This window comes from Panicum virgatum, chromosome 5N, assembly GCF_016808335.1.
Source record: "Panicum virgatum strain AP13 chromosome 5N, P.virgatum_v5, whole genome shotgun sequence".
In the NCBI taxonomy this organism is placed as follows: domain Eukaryota; kingdom Viridiplantae; phylum Streptophyta; class Magnoliopsida; order Poales; family Poaceae; genus Panicum; species Panicum virgatum.
Window position 1 is genome coordinate 7,337,781 of NC_053149.1, and position 12,178 is coordinate 7,349,958.

A 12,178-nucleotide genomic window follows, 5' to 3' on the forward strand; every position below is an offset into this window, starting at 1 on the left:
GCTGGAGGAGGCTCTTCAGCAGCTAATTCTGGCACCCAAGTCGATTGGGGAAACCAAATTGGAAGCAAACTTGAGGAGGCAGTCAGCAAGATCAAGAGGAATCGATGTAGCTTGTACAAGTAAATTAGTTAGGAATAGTCCATCGACGGAAATCTGTACTGATTTTTGCCTTGTACACAATCACAGACACTGAAATCCATTGTTTATTATTTTAGTCAGAAATGTATATTATTGCAAAGCTCAATGTCACTTGAGTGTCAAGCACTACATGGTGCCCTTTGTCTCTGTATTATTACTGTCTCTGTAAATAATGGAAGTAGTCTTTCTGTGTTAAGTTGTTGTTGACTGTTGAATTTCATCTATACCACTAGACTACTAGCTAGTTTAGCTAGTTTATTGAAAAAGAGGTTGAGGAGCTTCTGTGCCAAATGGAACATAACGATGTCCTAAGCACCATACCGGTAGCACACCAGCACTAGTCCAGACGGAAGTGGTCAAGCGCCGGCCGGCCGTCGAGGCCTTTCTTGTTGTATTGCGACTGGAACTCCGTCACCGTCACGCTCGCCCTCGCTCTGTCGCCGCCCGGCCCCGACGTGAGCTCGGCGAAGGGCCCGTATAGCCTTTTGAACCTAGCGATGTCGGTGTTGCCGAGGCATGCCACGGACACCCTCGCCGGGATCTAGTTCTGGTTGGCCAGTACCCAGTGCTCGCTACTCCCGAACCGCCCGTGGCTGACCAGCTCGAGGAGACAAGGAGGTCGCCATCTCTCCGACGTGGCGTCGGAGATGTATGTGTCCACCCACCGTCCGCCGAGAGGTGCCTGCAGGCCGCCGTCGGCGTGCGCGTCCTGCAGCAGCACAGCCAGGAAGCTGGGGTTCGAATGCGTGCTGCACCCCAGAGACGGGGACGCAGGTTCCGGCGACCGTCGACGCTACGTACTCGGCGAACGACGGCATCCAGCGTAGAGCTCTCCGCTCCGCTCGCAGGGAACAAGGGCTGGGAGAGACCAGGCTTGCTCGGTCTTCACGGCGTCTGGCTGATGGCCATGGATCGCTGGGTCGCCGGCGATCCCGTGAAGCGCCAGGGATGAACGCGTCTGCCTCCACGGTCCTTGCAGGGGCGCCGTCGATTGCGAGATCGATACACCGGCGATCAGTTCCTGGCCAGAGGAAAACCGCGCTACGTGGGAGCAAAACCAAGGAGCGGCTGGGTGGGGAGGAAAACCAGGGAGCGGTTGGGTGGGGAGGAAAAACCGGCGCCCCCCGCCTGAGGGAGGAAAACCGCGCGCCCCCTCTCGGTGCGTTCGAGCGGACGGTGGGTGGCTGCCTCGGGTATGGAATAGCTATTCCATACCCAGGGTAGAGATTAGCCCTGGCCTATATATATATATATTCCTTATAAGCACTCTCTGAAAAAATTAATAAGTAAAAGGGACTAAAATGCACATATATTTTCGTTGTAAGCACTCCTTCAAATTCAAAGCGGTTGTTGCCCTCGCGGAAAATCGGCGGGCGGAAGGTCCGGCAGTCAGCGACACACGATGAGCCGGGAGATCGGGCTGCTGCTAGCCTCGTCTCTTCTAGTGCGGCTCGTTGCTTGGCTTGGTGTTCATGGCGTGCCACCTGGCTTGACCTGCAACCAGAAAGGGGTGAGTGTCGTAGCTTCTGTCTCCTGCTTTCCCTGTATCACACAAGAGTAATCGTTAAATTCCTGCCGATCGCTCGGATCGGCACCTGTCAATCCCGCTGTCTTGCATAGGCAAAAACAGCCGATCCGGGGTGTTCATGAGCATATCGGCACATCTGCCGATTATAGATGCATCTAATAAAGAACGGTAAATAAACTGCATCTATAAGAGATAAAACCTACTCCGAACACGATATAAACAAATCTACCTATTCAGATCGGCTCTTGCTACGCACGGCATAGAACAAATCTAAGCATACGTGAACATAGCCAGGATCTCCAAAGAAACCCATCCATACATATAGATCTAATCTAAGACATATCGGGTAGGGTGATCGGCACACGTTATCCTATCGGCAGGTCGCATGCACGTGTTGCAGCGCACGTCGTGGATTGTAACAAACAACTAGATAACGTGTTCCGATCCGTATGACTAAACGATCTATTAGCTCGAAGAACAGATACAAAAGCATATCGAAAAGCATACAAGGTAACCAGCACTACTACAGATTGGGTCATTTGTCCCGGTTCCCGGGTGGTAGAATCGGGATAAAAGGTCACTCGCGCTAAAAAATCTTTGCGCCCTGCGGGATTCGAACCCAAGACCTATTGCCTAGCGTATGGTTTCCTTACCAACTCACCTAAGTAGTACATGTGACTCAGTAAAGAATAACTCTCTTTTGAACTATCACGTGAAGGGGCCTTTTATTCGGGTTGGTAACACCAACCGGGACAAAAGGGTCCTTTTGTCCGGATTGGTACCACCAACCGGGATAAAAGGGTCACCCTTTTGTCCGAGTTGGTGTTACCAACCGGGATAAAAGGGTTGGGCTTTTTGTCCCGGGTGGAGCCACCAACCGGGACAAAAGGGGGACTTTTTGTCCGGGTTGGTACCTCCAACCGGGACAAAACGCCCCCTGTCTCCCCCGTTGGCTCGGCTAGCCTTTGGACCCGGGACAAAATCCACTTATTGTCCCGGGCCCAAAGGCAACTGGGACAAATGGCCTGGAACAAAGGACTATTCTGTAGTAGTGCAGGATAACTAGTAGATCTCGCTATAAAAAACGCTTCAGTACGAGATCTGCCGTGGTAGGAGGCTCGAGCCATGATGCTCTAACGAAACTATGATAGAATCCTTAGAGCAGCATGGCGCTTACCTCGAGAAAACCCTAATGCGATTAGGGATGGCGATGCGCCGAGAGTTTGCTGGAGACAACCGCTGCTTGGGGAACGTTTGCCATCAATCTTTGTTCATTAGGTATGGATACATATTTATAATCCATAGACTTGACGTGCAAGCTAATAAACCCTAGCTTAAACAATGCAAAAATCTATATCTAAGACATATCGGGTAGGGTGATCGGCACACGTTATCCTATCGGCAGGTCGCATGCACGTGTTGCAGCGCACGTCGTGGATTGTAACAAACAACTAGATAACGTGTTCCGATCCGTATGACTAAACGATCTATTAGCTCGAAGAACAGATACAAAAGCATATCGAAAAGCATACAAGGTAACCAGCACTACTACAGATTGGGTCATTTGTCCCGGTTCCCGGGTGGTAGAATCGGGATAAAAGGTCACTCGCGCTAAAAAATCTTTGCGCCCTGCGGGATTCGAACCCAAGACCTATTGCCTAGCGTATGGTTTCCTTACCAACTCCCTAAGTAGTACATGTGACTCAGTAAAGAATAACTCCCTTTTGAACTATCACGTGAAGGGGCCTTTTATTCGGGTTGGTAACACCAACCGGGACAAAAGGGTCCTTTTGTCCGGATTGGTACCACCAACCGGGATAAAAGGGTCACCCTTTTGTCCGAGTTGGTGTTACCAACCGGGATAAAAGGGTTGGGCTTTTTGTCCCGGGTGGAGCCACCAACCGGGACAAAAGGGGGACTTTTTGTCCGGGTTGGTACCTCCAACCGGGACAAAACGCCCCCTGTCTCCCCCGTTGGCTCGGCTAGCCTTTGGACCCGGGACAAAATCCACTTATTGTCCCGGGCCCAAAGGCAACTGGGACAAATGGCCTGGAACAAAGGACTATTCTGTAGTAGTGCAGGATAACTAGTAGATCTCGCTATAAAAAACGCTTCAGTACGAGATCTGCCGTGGTAGGAGGCTCGAGCCATGATGCTCTAACGAAACTATGATAGAATCCTTAGAGCAGCATGGCGCTTACCTCGAGAAAACCCTAATGCGATTAGGGATGGCGATGCGCCGAGAGTTTGCTGGAGACAACCGCTGCTTGGGGAACGTTTGCCATCAATCTTTGTTCATTAGGTATGGATACATATTTATAATCCATAGACTTGACGTGCAAGCTAATAAACCCTAGCTTAAACAATGCAAAAATCTATATCTAATAATGTACAGATAAAAAGAGCTCATCGGCTCTTGGTGTGGACCGCAATCGCCTCTTCCTTGGACGATCCGAACTGGCCCATCAAACACTCTCGGCTCATATCCGTCTTAGCCAAATACCGATGGTAACAGCGGTGAAGAGAAAAATCCTAAAAATATACAGTCCAAGATGCTCACGGGGTAAAAAAAATCTAATCCTGTACTAGTGCTCGGCGGTCCAAATTCTTCAGCTGCTTAGGGTCATATTTTTTTTTACATGCACGCTTAGTGATTTATCATACAAGAATAGTTCAAATGCCTACAAAACTTAAATATGTTCATCATTCATGATGCACTTATTATTGTGCATAGGAAAAAATCAAAATCAAACTAGTACACGTTTATTTCTACACACTAGAAAAAAATCTGATAGTTATTCGATGAACGAGATGCACAAGAAATCTTACATCTTAAGTTGCTTATTGTTCAAGATGCACATATATTTTAGGATGCAAAAAGTGTTTAATTACCCTAGTAGATAATATACACATATTTTGGTGTAGATAGAAAATGTCAAAATTATTGAATATGTGAGATGCACAAATTTGTGTGCACATAAAAAATAGCACATTTTTATAACCCATGAAATAAATCAAGAAATAGAGTAATATGCTAGATAGCCCATACTTTTTGTGCACACGGAAAATCACAATAAAATGTGCGTTGATGCTCATTCTACGTAAAAAAACTCTTATTAATTAACCGAAGGTACAAGGCTCCATGTATTCATGTGCACATTCTTTACAAAACCACAAAAGAAATTAACTAGAAGTTGAATAAAAGGCAGCACATATATTGTGCAAATAAAGCATCTCGAAATTTGTTCAAGTCAAAACGATGCATTTGTTTCTCACACAAGAACAATCTAACTATTGGAGATGTTGCCAAGCTCTACATACCACATGTCGGGGGCCCTCTGCCACAGCACGAAGCCGTCCTGCTCGACGGCTGCGGCGGCGGCGCGGCTGGTGGGCACGCAGTTTTTGACAACGCGCGTCGCAGTCTCGAACTCGGACGCCACCATCCTGACCTTGCCCATCCCGCACCGACTGCAGCAGCTTGTAGCCGGCCGCCCCCGCCGTGTACTGGTGCAGGCAGGATGTACTGCGCCTGCCATTGCATTTTCTTCGGAGGCGGCTGCAGCGGCGCGGACGACTTGTGCCGGCGCGGGATCAGCATCCTCGCCGGCGACGTGCTTACTCCAACCAAATCAGTTTTTTACCAGTTACTCACGAGAAAAGGGCGAATCACCCAGAAAGAAAGAAACGAACAATCCCTTTAGCGACCCAGCAAAACTCCAGTCAAATCAATATTTAATCATTTCCTTACCTGTTCTCTGAAGCCCACTCGAATCTGCTCCCAGATCGGGGTCCAAGGTCACCGATAAAACTTGGGCCGATCGGTGGTCCAAGACACTCAAGTGCGCAACTGCGCAAGTGACGAGCCCCTGCACAGGAGCGCTTGGTCCAGATATTTCTCGGAGCAGGCGCTAGGAAGCCCAGACCTTCTTTCCTTTCTTATTTTAACCATATTGCGGGCCCGTATCCCCCGTATTTCGCCATTTGATATCACCGTGTACTTTGAAAAAAAAATCAAACCAGCATGCTTTGACGAATCTCGAAAGCCGACCCCTCCATGCGCCATAGTCTGGCGGCCGTCCGTATACCCGGCGGATTGGCGCCGGGCGGCTGAGTTTAATTTCCCGCAACATGTCACTGAAAGTCTGAAATTTGACAGAGTTTCCAACCAGATCCAATCAAATGCGTCTTCTAGAAATCACAAAATTTGAAACATAGGCTCGGAATATCAGAGTTAATCTTTCCCGAAAAGGACTCTTAAAAGGATCAAGATATCACTGTCAGTTTTATGAATTTAATTCTATTGGAAAATTTGCCGACTTTTCAAACCTTTCAGCTGGAGCTAAGTAAGGATTCATAGACTTGAAACAACTCAGGCACTTGCTGACTTGCATCTTAGAATTATCATAATAGGCATACCTGTGGAACTCTCCCGAACAAATGAGCGACTCGCCAGACTCGGAACTTACGTAGGTGTAGATCGAGTCCTTTCCATTTTGGATTGATAAAGTGTCAGGCCCAAAGAGCTCTATAGTAGTGCCTTCTTTCGCCAAATAAAATCGAAACTACTTTTAGTAGCATCACTCTCCATTCAGTTTAGTCCATTTGCTTAACACAAGATGGAAGGAAAAACAATGAACTCAAGAAAAGTATCAAATTTCCAAACTTAAAGCATCACATGGGGGTCCAAATCTATACCTATTTCTACAGCGAGTAAGGTTTCTATCCAAATTTTTGTTTTGGTAGTTGGTTAGGTCCGCCTATGTTAGTGACAGGTAGGCCTTAATCTATCCCGTATGCGAGTCGGACCAACCTCCTCCGTTTACGACTCGATCACGTAGATCCCTATAAATTAATACACGGGCACCAATATATATCCGATACTTATTCCAACTTTGTTCGAAGCAACACATGGATATAATTGCCTAGTACAACAAAATTTTCATAGCTCCTGTTGCTGCGGGAAAGTCACCGGGGCGAGGATCCGGCGGCAGCACACCGCCGAGCCGGGAGATCGTGCTGCTCCTATCCTCGTCTCTCCTAGTGCGGCACGTGGTCGGCTCTTGGTGTTCAGGGCGTGCCACCTGGCTTGATCTGCAGCCAGGAAGGGGTGAGTGATGAGGCTTCTGTCTCCTGCTTTCCCTGCGTCATACAAGATAAAACGTTAAATTACTGCCGATCGCTCGGATCGGCAAACTGTGAGCCCCGCTGTTCTGTATCGGCACAATCAGCCGATCCAAAGGCGTTCGAGGGCATATCGGCACATTTGCCGATTGTAGATGCGATCGGAAAATAAAAGCATGTAAACCGTATCTGTAAAAGATAAAACCTGCTCCAGAACATGATATAGGTAAATCTACCTATCCAGATCGGCTCTTGCTACGCACGACATAGAACGATCTAAACATGCGTGAGCATAGCCAGGACCTCCAAAGAAACCCATCCACACAGATAGATCCAATCTAAGACATATCGGGCAGGGTGATCGGCACGCGTTAACCCATCGGCAGGTCGCATGCACGTGTTGCAGCGCACATCGTGGATTGTAACAAACGGCTAGGCAACGCGTTCCGATCCAAAACCAAAGACGAAAAGGATCTTGCAAATCCAGATAAGAACGAGTAAAACCCATGATAGAAAGATACTTGCTCTATAAACATCAAGTAAATCCAAACCACGACTGTTACAACTCTCACCGCTATATAGGAACATCCCATCCACGAGTTAGGCCAGATGAGCGTGATAGACGGTATCTAAGATGTCATAGGAATCATCCAACACGTTTATCAGGGCCAGATATAGCAGATATTAAGCGAACCTTATTAATTATGGACGAACAGTAACAGATCGGATCTACTAAACGAAACAAAGCAAGGTGTCTTCTCTGCACCATCGGCTCTAAGTCACGCTTGACAAATACAAACTAGCCGATGCTGCGTGCAAAGAAGACATGGCGAATGCAACAATTGAGCAACGATAAAGCACAATCGATTTGCTAAAGCTATGCTGCAAACACCGGGATAAGTAGCAGATCTCGCCATCAAAAATGCTTCAGCACGAGATCTACCAAGGTACAAGGTGTTGAGCCGTGATGCTCTAAGGAAGATCCTTGGAGCCGCATGACGCTTACCTCGAGATTAACCCTATCGTGATTAGGGCTGGCGATGCGCCGAGAGAGTTGGAGACAAGCGCTGCTGTGGGAACATTTGCCGTCTCCTTTATTCATAGTGATGGGTACATATTTATAGTCCTGTAGACTTGACGAACAAGCTAAATAAATCCTAGTTCCATACGAAAACTAGCCTATCTCTAATGATTACGGATAAAGAGAGCCCATCGGCTCCCGGCGCATACAGATAAGAAGAGCCCATCGGTTCTTGGCGTGGACCACAATCGCCTCTTCCCTGGACGATCTGTGCATGCCCATTGGCAACTTTGGGCCATATCCTTCTCGACCAAATTCTGGTGGTAACAGCTCCATTATTCATACATGACAAAAATTTGCTGAGCCAACAAAATTTTAGTCATAGCTCCATACTGGCTCTTGACATCCTACTTGACTTGTTCAACTCCGTCTTTATCAATTCACTAGCACAACCATGTACTCTCACGTTCTTCACATATGATTTGGACCACTGATGGTCTCCCACAGCCTATTTTTCTCCAGAGTAAAATATACCGCCGGTCCTCAAACTTAGTTCGGGGTGTCATCCCGGTCCTCATAATTTTAAAATGCACATTCAAATTCTTAAATTTACTAGTTTAAGGATCTGAATGTACATTTAGAAATTTAAGGACCGGAATGACATCCCGAGCCAAGTTCAAGCACCGACAGTACGGGCATTTTACTCTTTTGTCCACCGGCCGTCCGGCACAGGCCACATTGCCCATCCTTCACCACGAGATGCCCATCCTTAACCACGAGAAGCTAGGCTATTACATTTACATGGAAGAGGATACTACACCATTCATGAGCTAATCGAGGAAGAAGATCGGCAATCTTGGCACGGCAATCCCAGAGCTTATAGCATGACTGATGAGCAGACGCGCTGGTGTTCGTTCGACGAGGCAGGCAAGGACGTCTGCCTGTCAGACCCAGGTTGCCAATTGCCATCGCATCAGTGTGCACGCCGTGTGAATGTCAGAATGTGTGATGCTGCATGTACGTGCAGAACCGGAAGCCGTAGGGTCGAGAAATTGATCTGAAACGTTGTGGTAATCATCCAACTGATCACGATATGAAGTGCTCGTTCCGTTTTATTTCTGAATGTTTCCGGGCGCCTATTCGTATAGCCTGAAATAATTGCGAGGGCGGCCTTTCCACCTTCCACTTCCAGATCGACCTGCATTTGCTGTATATATAGACCATGACCATCCGAGGTAGATCGACCGACGAACACTTCGGTGAATTTGGATCAGATCCCATTCTGCAAAGACATGGCCCCAACTAGTCTCGATGCCAACAGCACAACGCTGAGCATGAAGCTACTGGTGGACACCAAGGGCGGGCGTGTGCTGTACGCCGAGGCGAGCAAGGACGTCGTCGACTTCCTCTTCTCCCTCCTCACCCTGCCCCTCGCCACGGTCGTCAAGATCCTGAGCCAGGACGCCGTGGTCGGCTCCATCGGCAACCTCTACGGCAGCGTCGAGACGCTGGACGAGACCTACGTCCGCTCGGCCGGAGCTAGTGCCGAAGGTGGCAAGCTGCTCCAGCTGCCAGAGGCAGTGGAGTCCTCTACTGAATTTTACCGGTGCTGCAACTCCAGTACTCCACCTATGCAGAGTGCCTGACATTCATGTCTAAGGTGAGCGGCACGCGTTGTCAGCGTAGCAGCTGCAGCGGCAAGATGACCACGAAGATGGTCTTTGTTGCCGTGGATTCGAGCCGTGCGTCTGGTGGAGAGGCAACGGCGGCGTCAGGCCTGTCGGATCACGCAGGCAAGGGGTTCGTGCAGGGTGTGGTGACGTACACGGTGATGGACGACCTGAAGGTGGCGCCCATGTCCACCATCTCCGGCATCACCCTGCTCAACACCTTCGGCGTCACCGACATCGGCACGCTCCAGGAGAAGACCGAGCAGCTGGGCTATGCGGAGGTAACAACACAGTACAGATGCTCATAATTTGTTTCCGCCGTACTCGAAATTCACATTATTGTAAATTTTGTAGACGCCGGTGTGATTCGTGTGCGTGCAGGGCTTGAAGATTCTCAAGGCGTCGCTGCAGTCCCTAGACGGTGCTCACAGACGTCTTCCTTGCGAAGAAGTAGCTTGTAGTCGTCGTCGAGGTCTTGAAGGAAGCTGTCGTCGTTGTGCTAGATCGATCTGATCTTGGTGTGGTTTCCGTTATCGTCCCAGTGTCACAGTACTGTCCCTTGGTTTATTTTGCATTGCACTCCTTTTTGCGTTACTCCAAATAATCGTGTCACTAGATGTCAAGTTTGGAAACTGAAAAGATTCACGCACTTCCAAATTAGCATTGTTTTCATAAGAGTCACGTTCGTGCACGGCAAACGTATCCCTGGACTCTCCATATATTCAGTCGTTTTACCTGCTCGCGGAACAAACCTGTGTCTCGTAAATAAACATCAGCCGAGATCGATCTACCGAGAGGCGTGGTGAGCGTACCGCGACCTAGGGCTCCTGCTGGGACATGGGCAACGCCGCCGCCATGCCGGCGTTCGCGGCCGCGCCGTCGGCGGCGACCCCGACCATCAAGCTGCTCATCGCCAAGGACGCCGGGGTCGTGGTCCTCGCCGAGGCCGGCAAGGACGTGGTCGACTTCCTCCTCGGCCTCCTCGCCATGCCGCTCGCCGCCGCCTGCAACCTGACCGCCGGCGCCAAGGACAAGGACAGCCCGCTCGGCGCGCTCGCCAACCTCCACGCCAGCGTGCAGCGGATGGACCCCGGGTTCTTGCAGAGCCCGGAGACGCGGGACGCGCTGCTCAACCCCGGGGGGCTTCCCCTCCCTCGTCCAGCCCCCGGCTCCGCCTCCGGCGCCGCCCGGTCCCAGCAAAGCATCGTCGTCGCCGTGCCTAGCGCTCCCGCCTTTCGGCGTCGTCGGCAGCGGAGCCTGCTGGCACTGTCAGGACTGCCTCGCCGCGCGGGCGCAGGAGAGCAAAGGGTTCGTGCGGGGCCTGGTGACGTACACCGTCACCGACGAGCTCGCCGTCGAGCCCATGTCCAACATCTCGAGCATCGCGCTGCTGCACAGGCTCGGCGTCGAGGACCTCGGCGCGCTCGAGGAGAGGACCGTCAAGATTGGCTACCAAGAGGTAATCTATGCATGCAGTTTGGCTAACACTTTCCAAAAATTTTATCATCTAGAACTTTCTTCTCTGTTTTTTTGAGAATACCGTGGAAATCAAACTTTAAATTTCTTGTAAAATTTCTACCTTGCAAGTGGAATCTAACCACGTGCACGCATGCAATTGCAGGGTTTGGAGATCCTGAAGGCGTCGTTGAACAAGTCCAAGACTGTGCTGACCGACGTTAATTTTAAAGAAGAAGGGGGCGCGCACATCCGGCGACAAGAACGCTGGTACTAGTCAACAGCAACAAGAGAAGAGAGCGCGCAATGATCAAGCGGCGGGAAAAGAGCTGGCTATTGAATAGATGGTTTACTTACGAGCTTAAGACGGCTGTGAACTGTTTGATTTAGATTGCTGATGGCCTCAAAAGAGTGATATTTTATCTGTTTGACGATTGCTGATGGCCTGAAAAGAGTGATATTTTATCTGTTAGACTGGAGATAAATTTATATGCATTATGGTTTGAGCTATATATTAAGCTATCTAATCTTTTGTCATTTTGGATCATCTAAAATAATTTTAGCTGATTAAGAAATAAGAATTAACTCCTGGATTCAAATTAACATACCCGTAATTATAATCGGTAGAAAATAATTCAAACAGGCACATAAAACGCTTTCATACGCTGCGTGGAACCAATGTCATCGCGTCGCCGGCGACAGTTGTCCTTGCGGAACTGGTGACGTGTTCATCTCCGGCCTCCTCGCCGCCGTTGGCCGCGGTCGTCAGGGCGTCAGGCTGCTCCGCGCTGTTACGCCCAAATGGAGTCTTATTTTCAAATCTGATTGAACGGATGTGTTCCTTCTCATCAATGCAAAGACACAAGATCCATATACGAACAATTTGAAACAGTAAGTGTTTTCAAAATAATAATGAAACGTTTTGTGTTCGCTGTCTAAACTTTTTTCACATAAGTTTGTATATATTGTTTAATTACGTTCCATATTCTGTTGGATCAAGATTTTGAAGAAAAAAAGTCCAAATAACTTATATTTAACAGATCATAGATTTTTTTTCAACTTTTGATAAACTTGAATTTGAAATTAGGTTTACACGATCAGTAACTGAAAATTAAGAAACAAAAGAAAAGAAAAGAAGTGACTGGGTTTTTATGCAATCATGGCGTCATGGGCCAATGGGTGGACTTTCGAATTGCTGGGCTTTCAGGCCTGTTGGCTGTTCAGTTCTAGAGATTCTATCGA

The 12,178-nt window shown here is 48.8% G+C and overlaps 2 protein-coding genes and 1 pseudogene across 2 annotated transcripts; 2 read left to right on the forward strand and 1 right to left on the reverse strand.

The window, feature by feature from the left end:
- Positions 1–475: 475 nt before the first annotated feature.
- Positions 476–5,127, reverse strand: LOC120674485 (DIBOA-glucoside dioxygenase BX6-like). The gene is made up of 3 exons (XM_039955660.1): positions 4,988–5,127; positions 737–869; positions 476–679 (listed from the first exon to the last, which is right to left on the reverse strand). Exons 1-3 carry the CDS (start codon positions 5,125–5,127, stop codon positions 476–478), a joined length of 477 nt encoding a protein of 158 aa, XP_039811594.1.
- A 3,959-nt stretch (positions 5,128–9,086) lies between these two features.
- On the forward strand, positions 9,087–9,457 carry LOC120674486. Its single transcript, XM_039955661.1, has one exon. The coding sequence runs from the start codon at positions 9,104–9,106 to the stop codon at positions 9,455–9,457; it is 354 nt and encodes a 117-aa protein (XP_039811595.1). The 5' UTR covers positions 9,087–9,103.
- Positions 9,458–10,318: 861 nt separating this feature from the next.
- LOC120674487 lies at positions 10,319–11,280 on the forward strand (annotated as a pseudogene).
- The last annotated feature ends 898 nt before the right edge of the window (positions 11,281–12,178 follow it).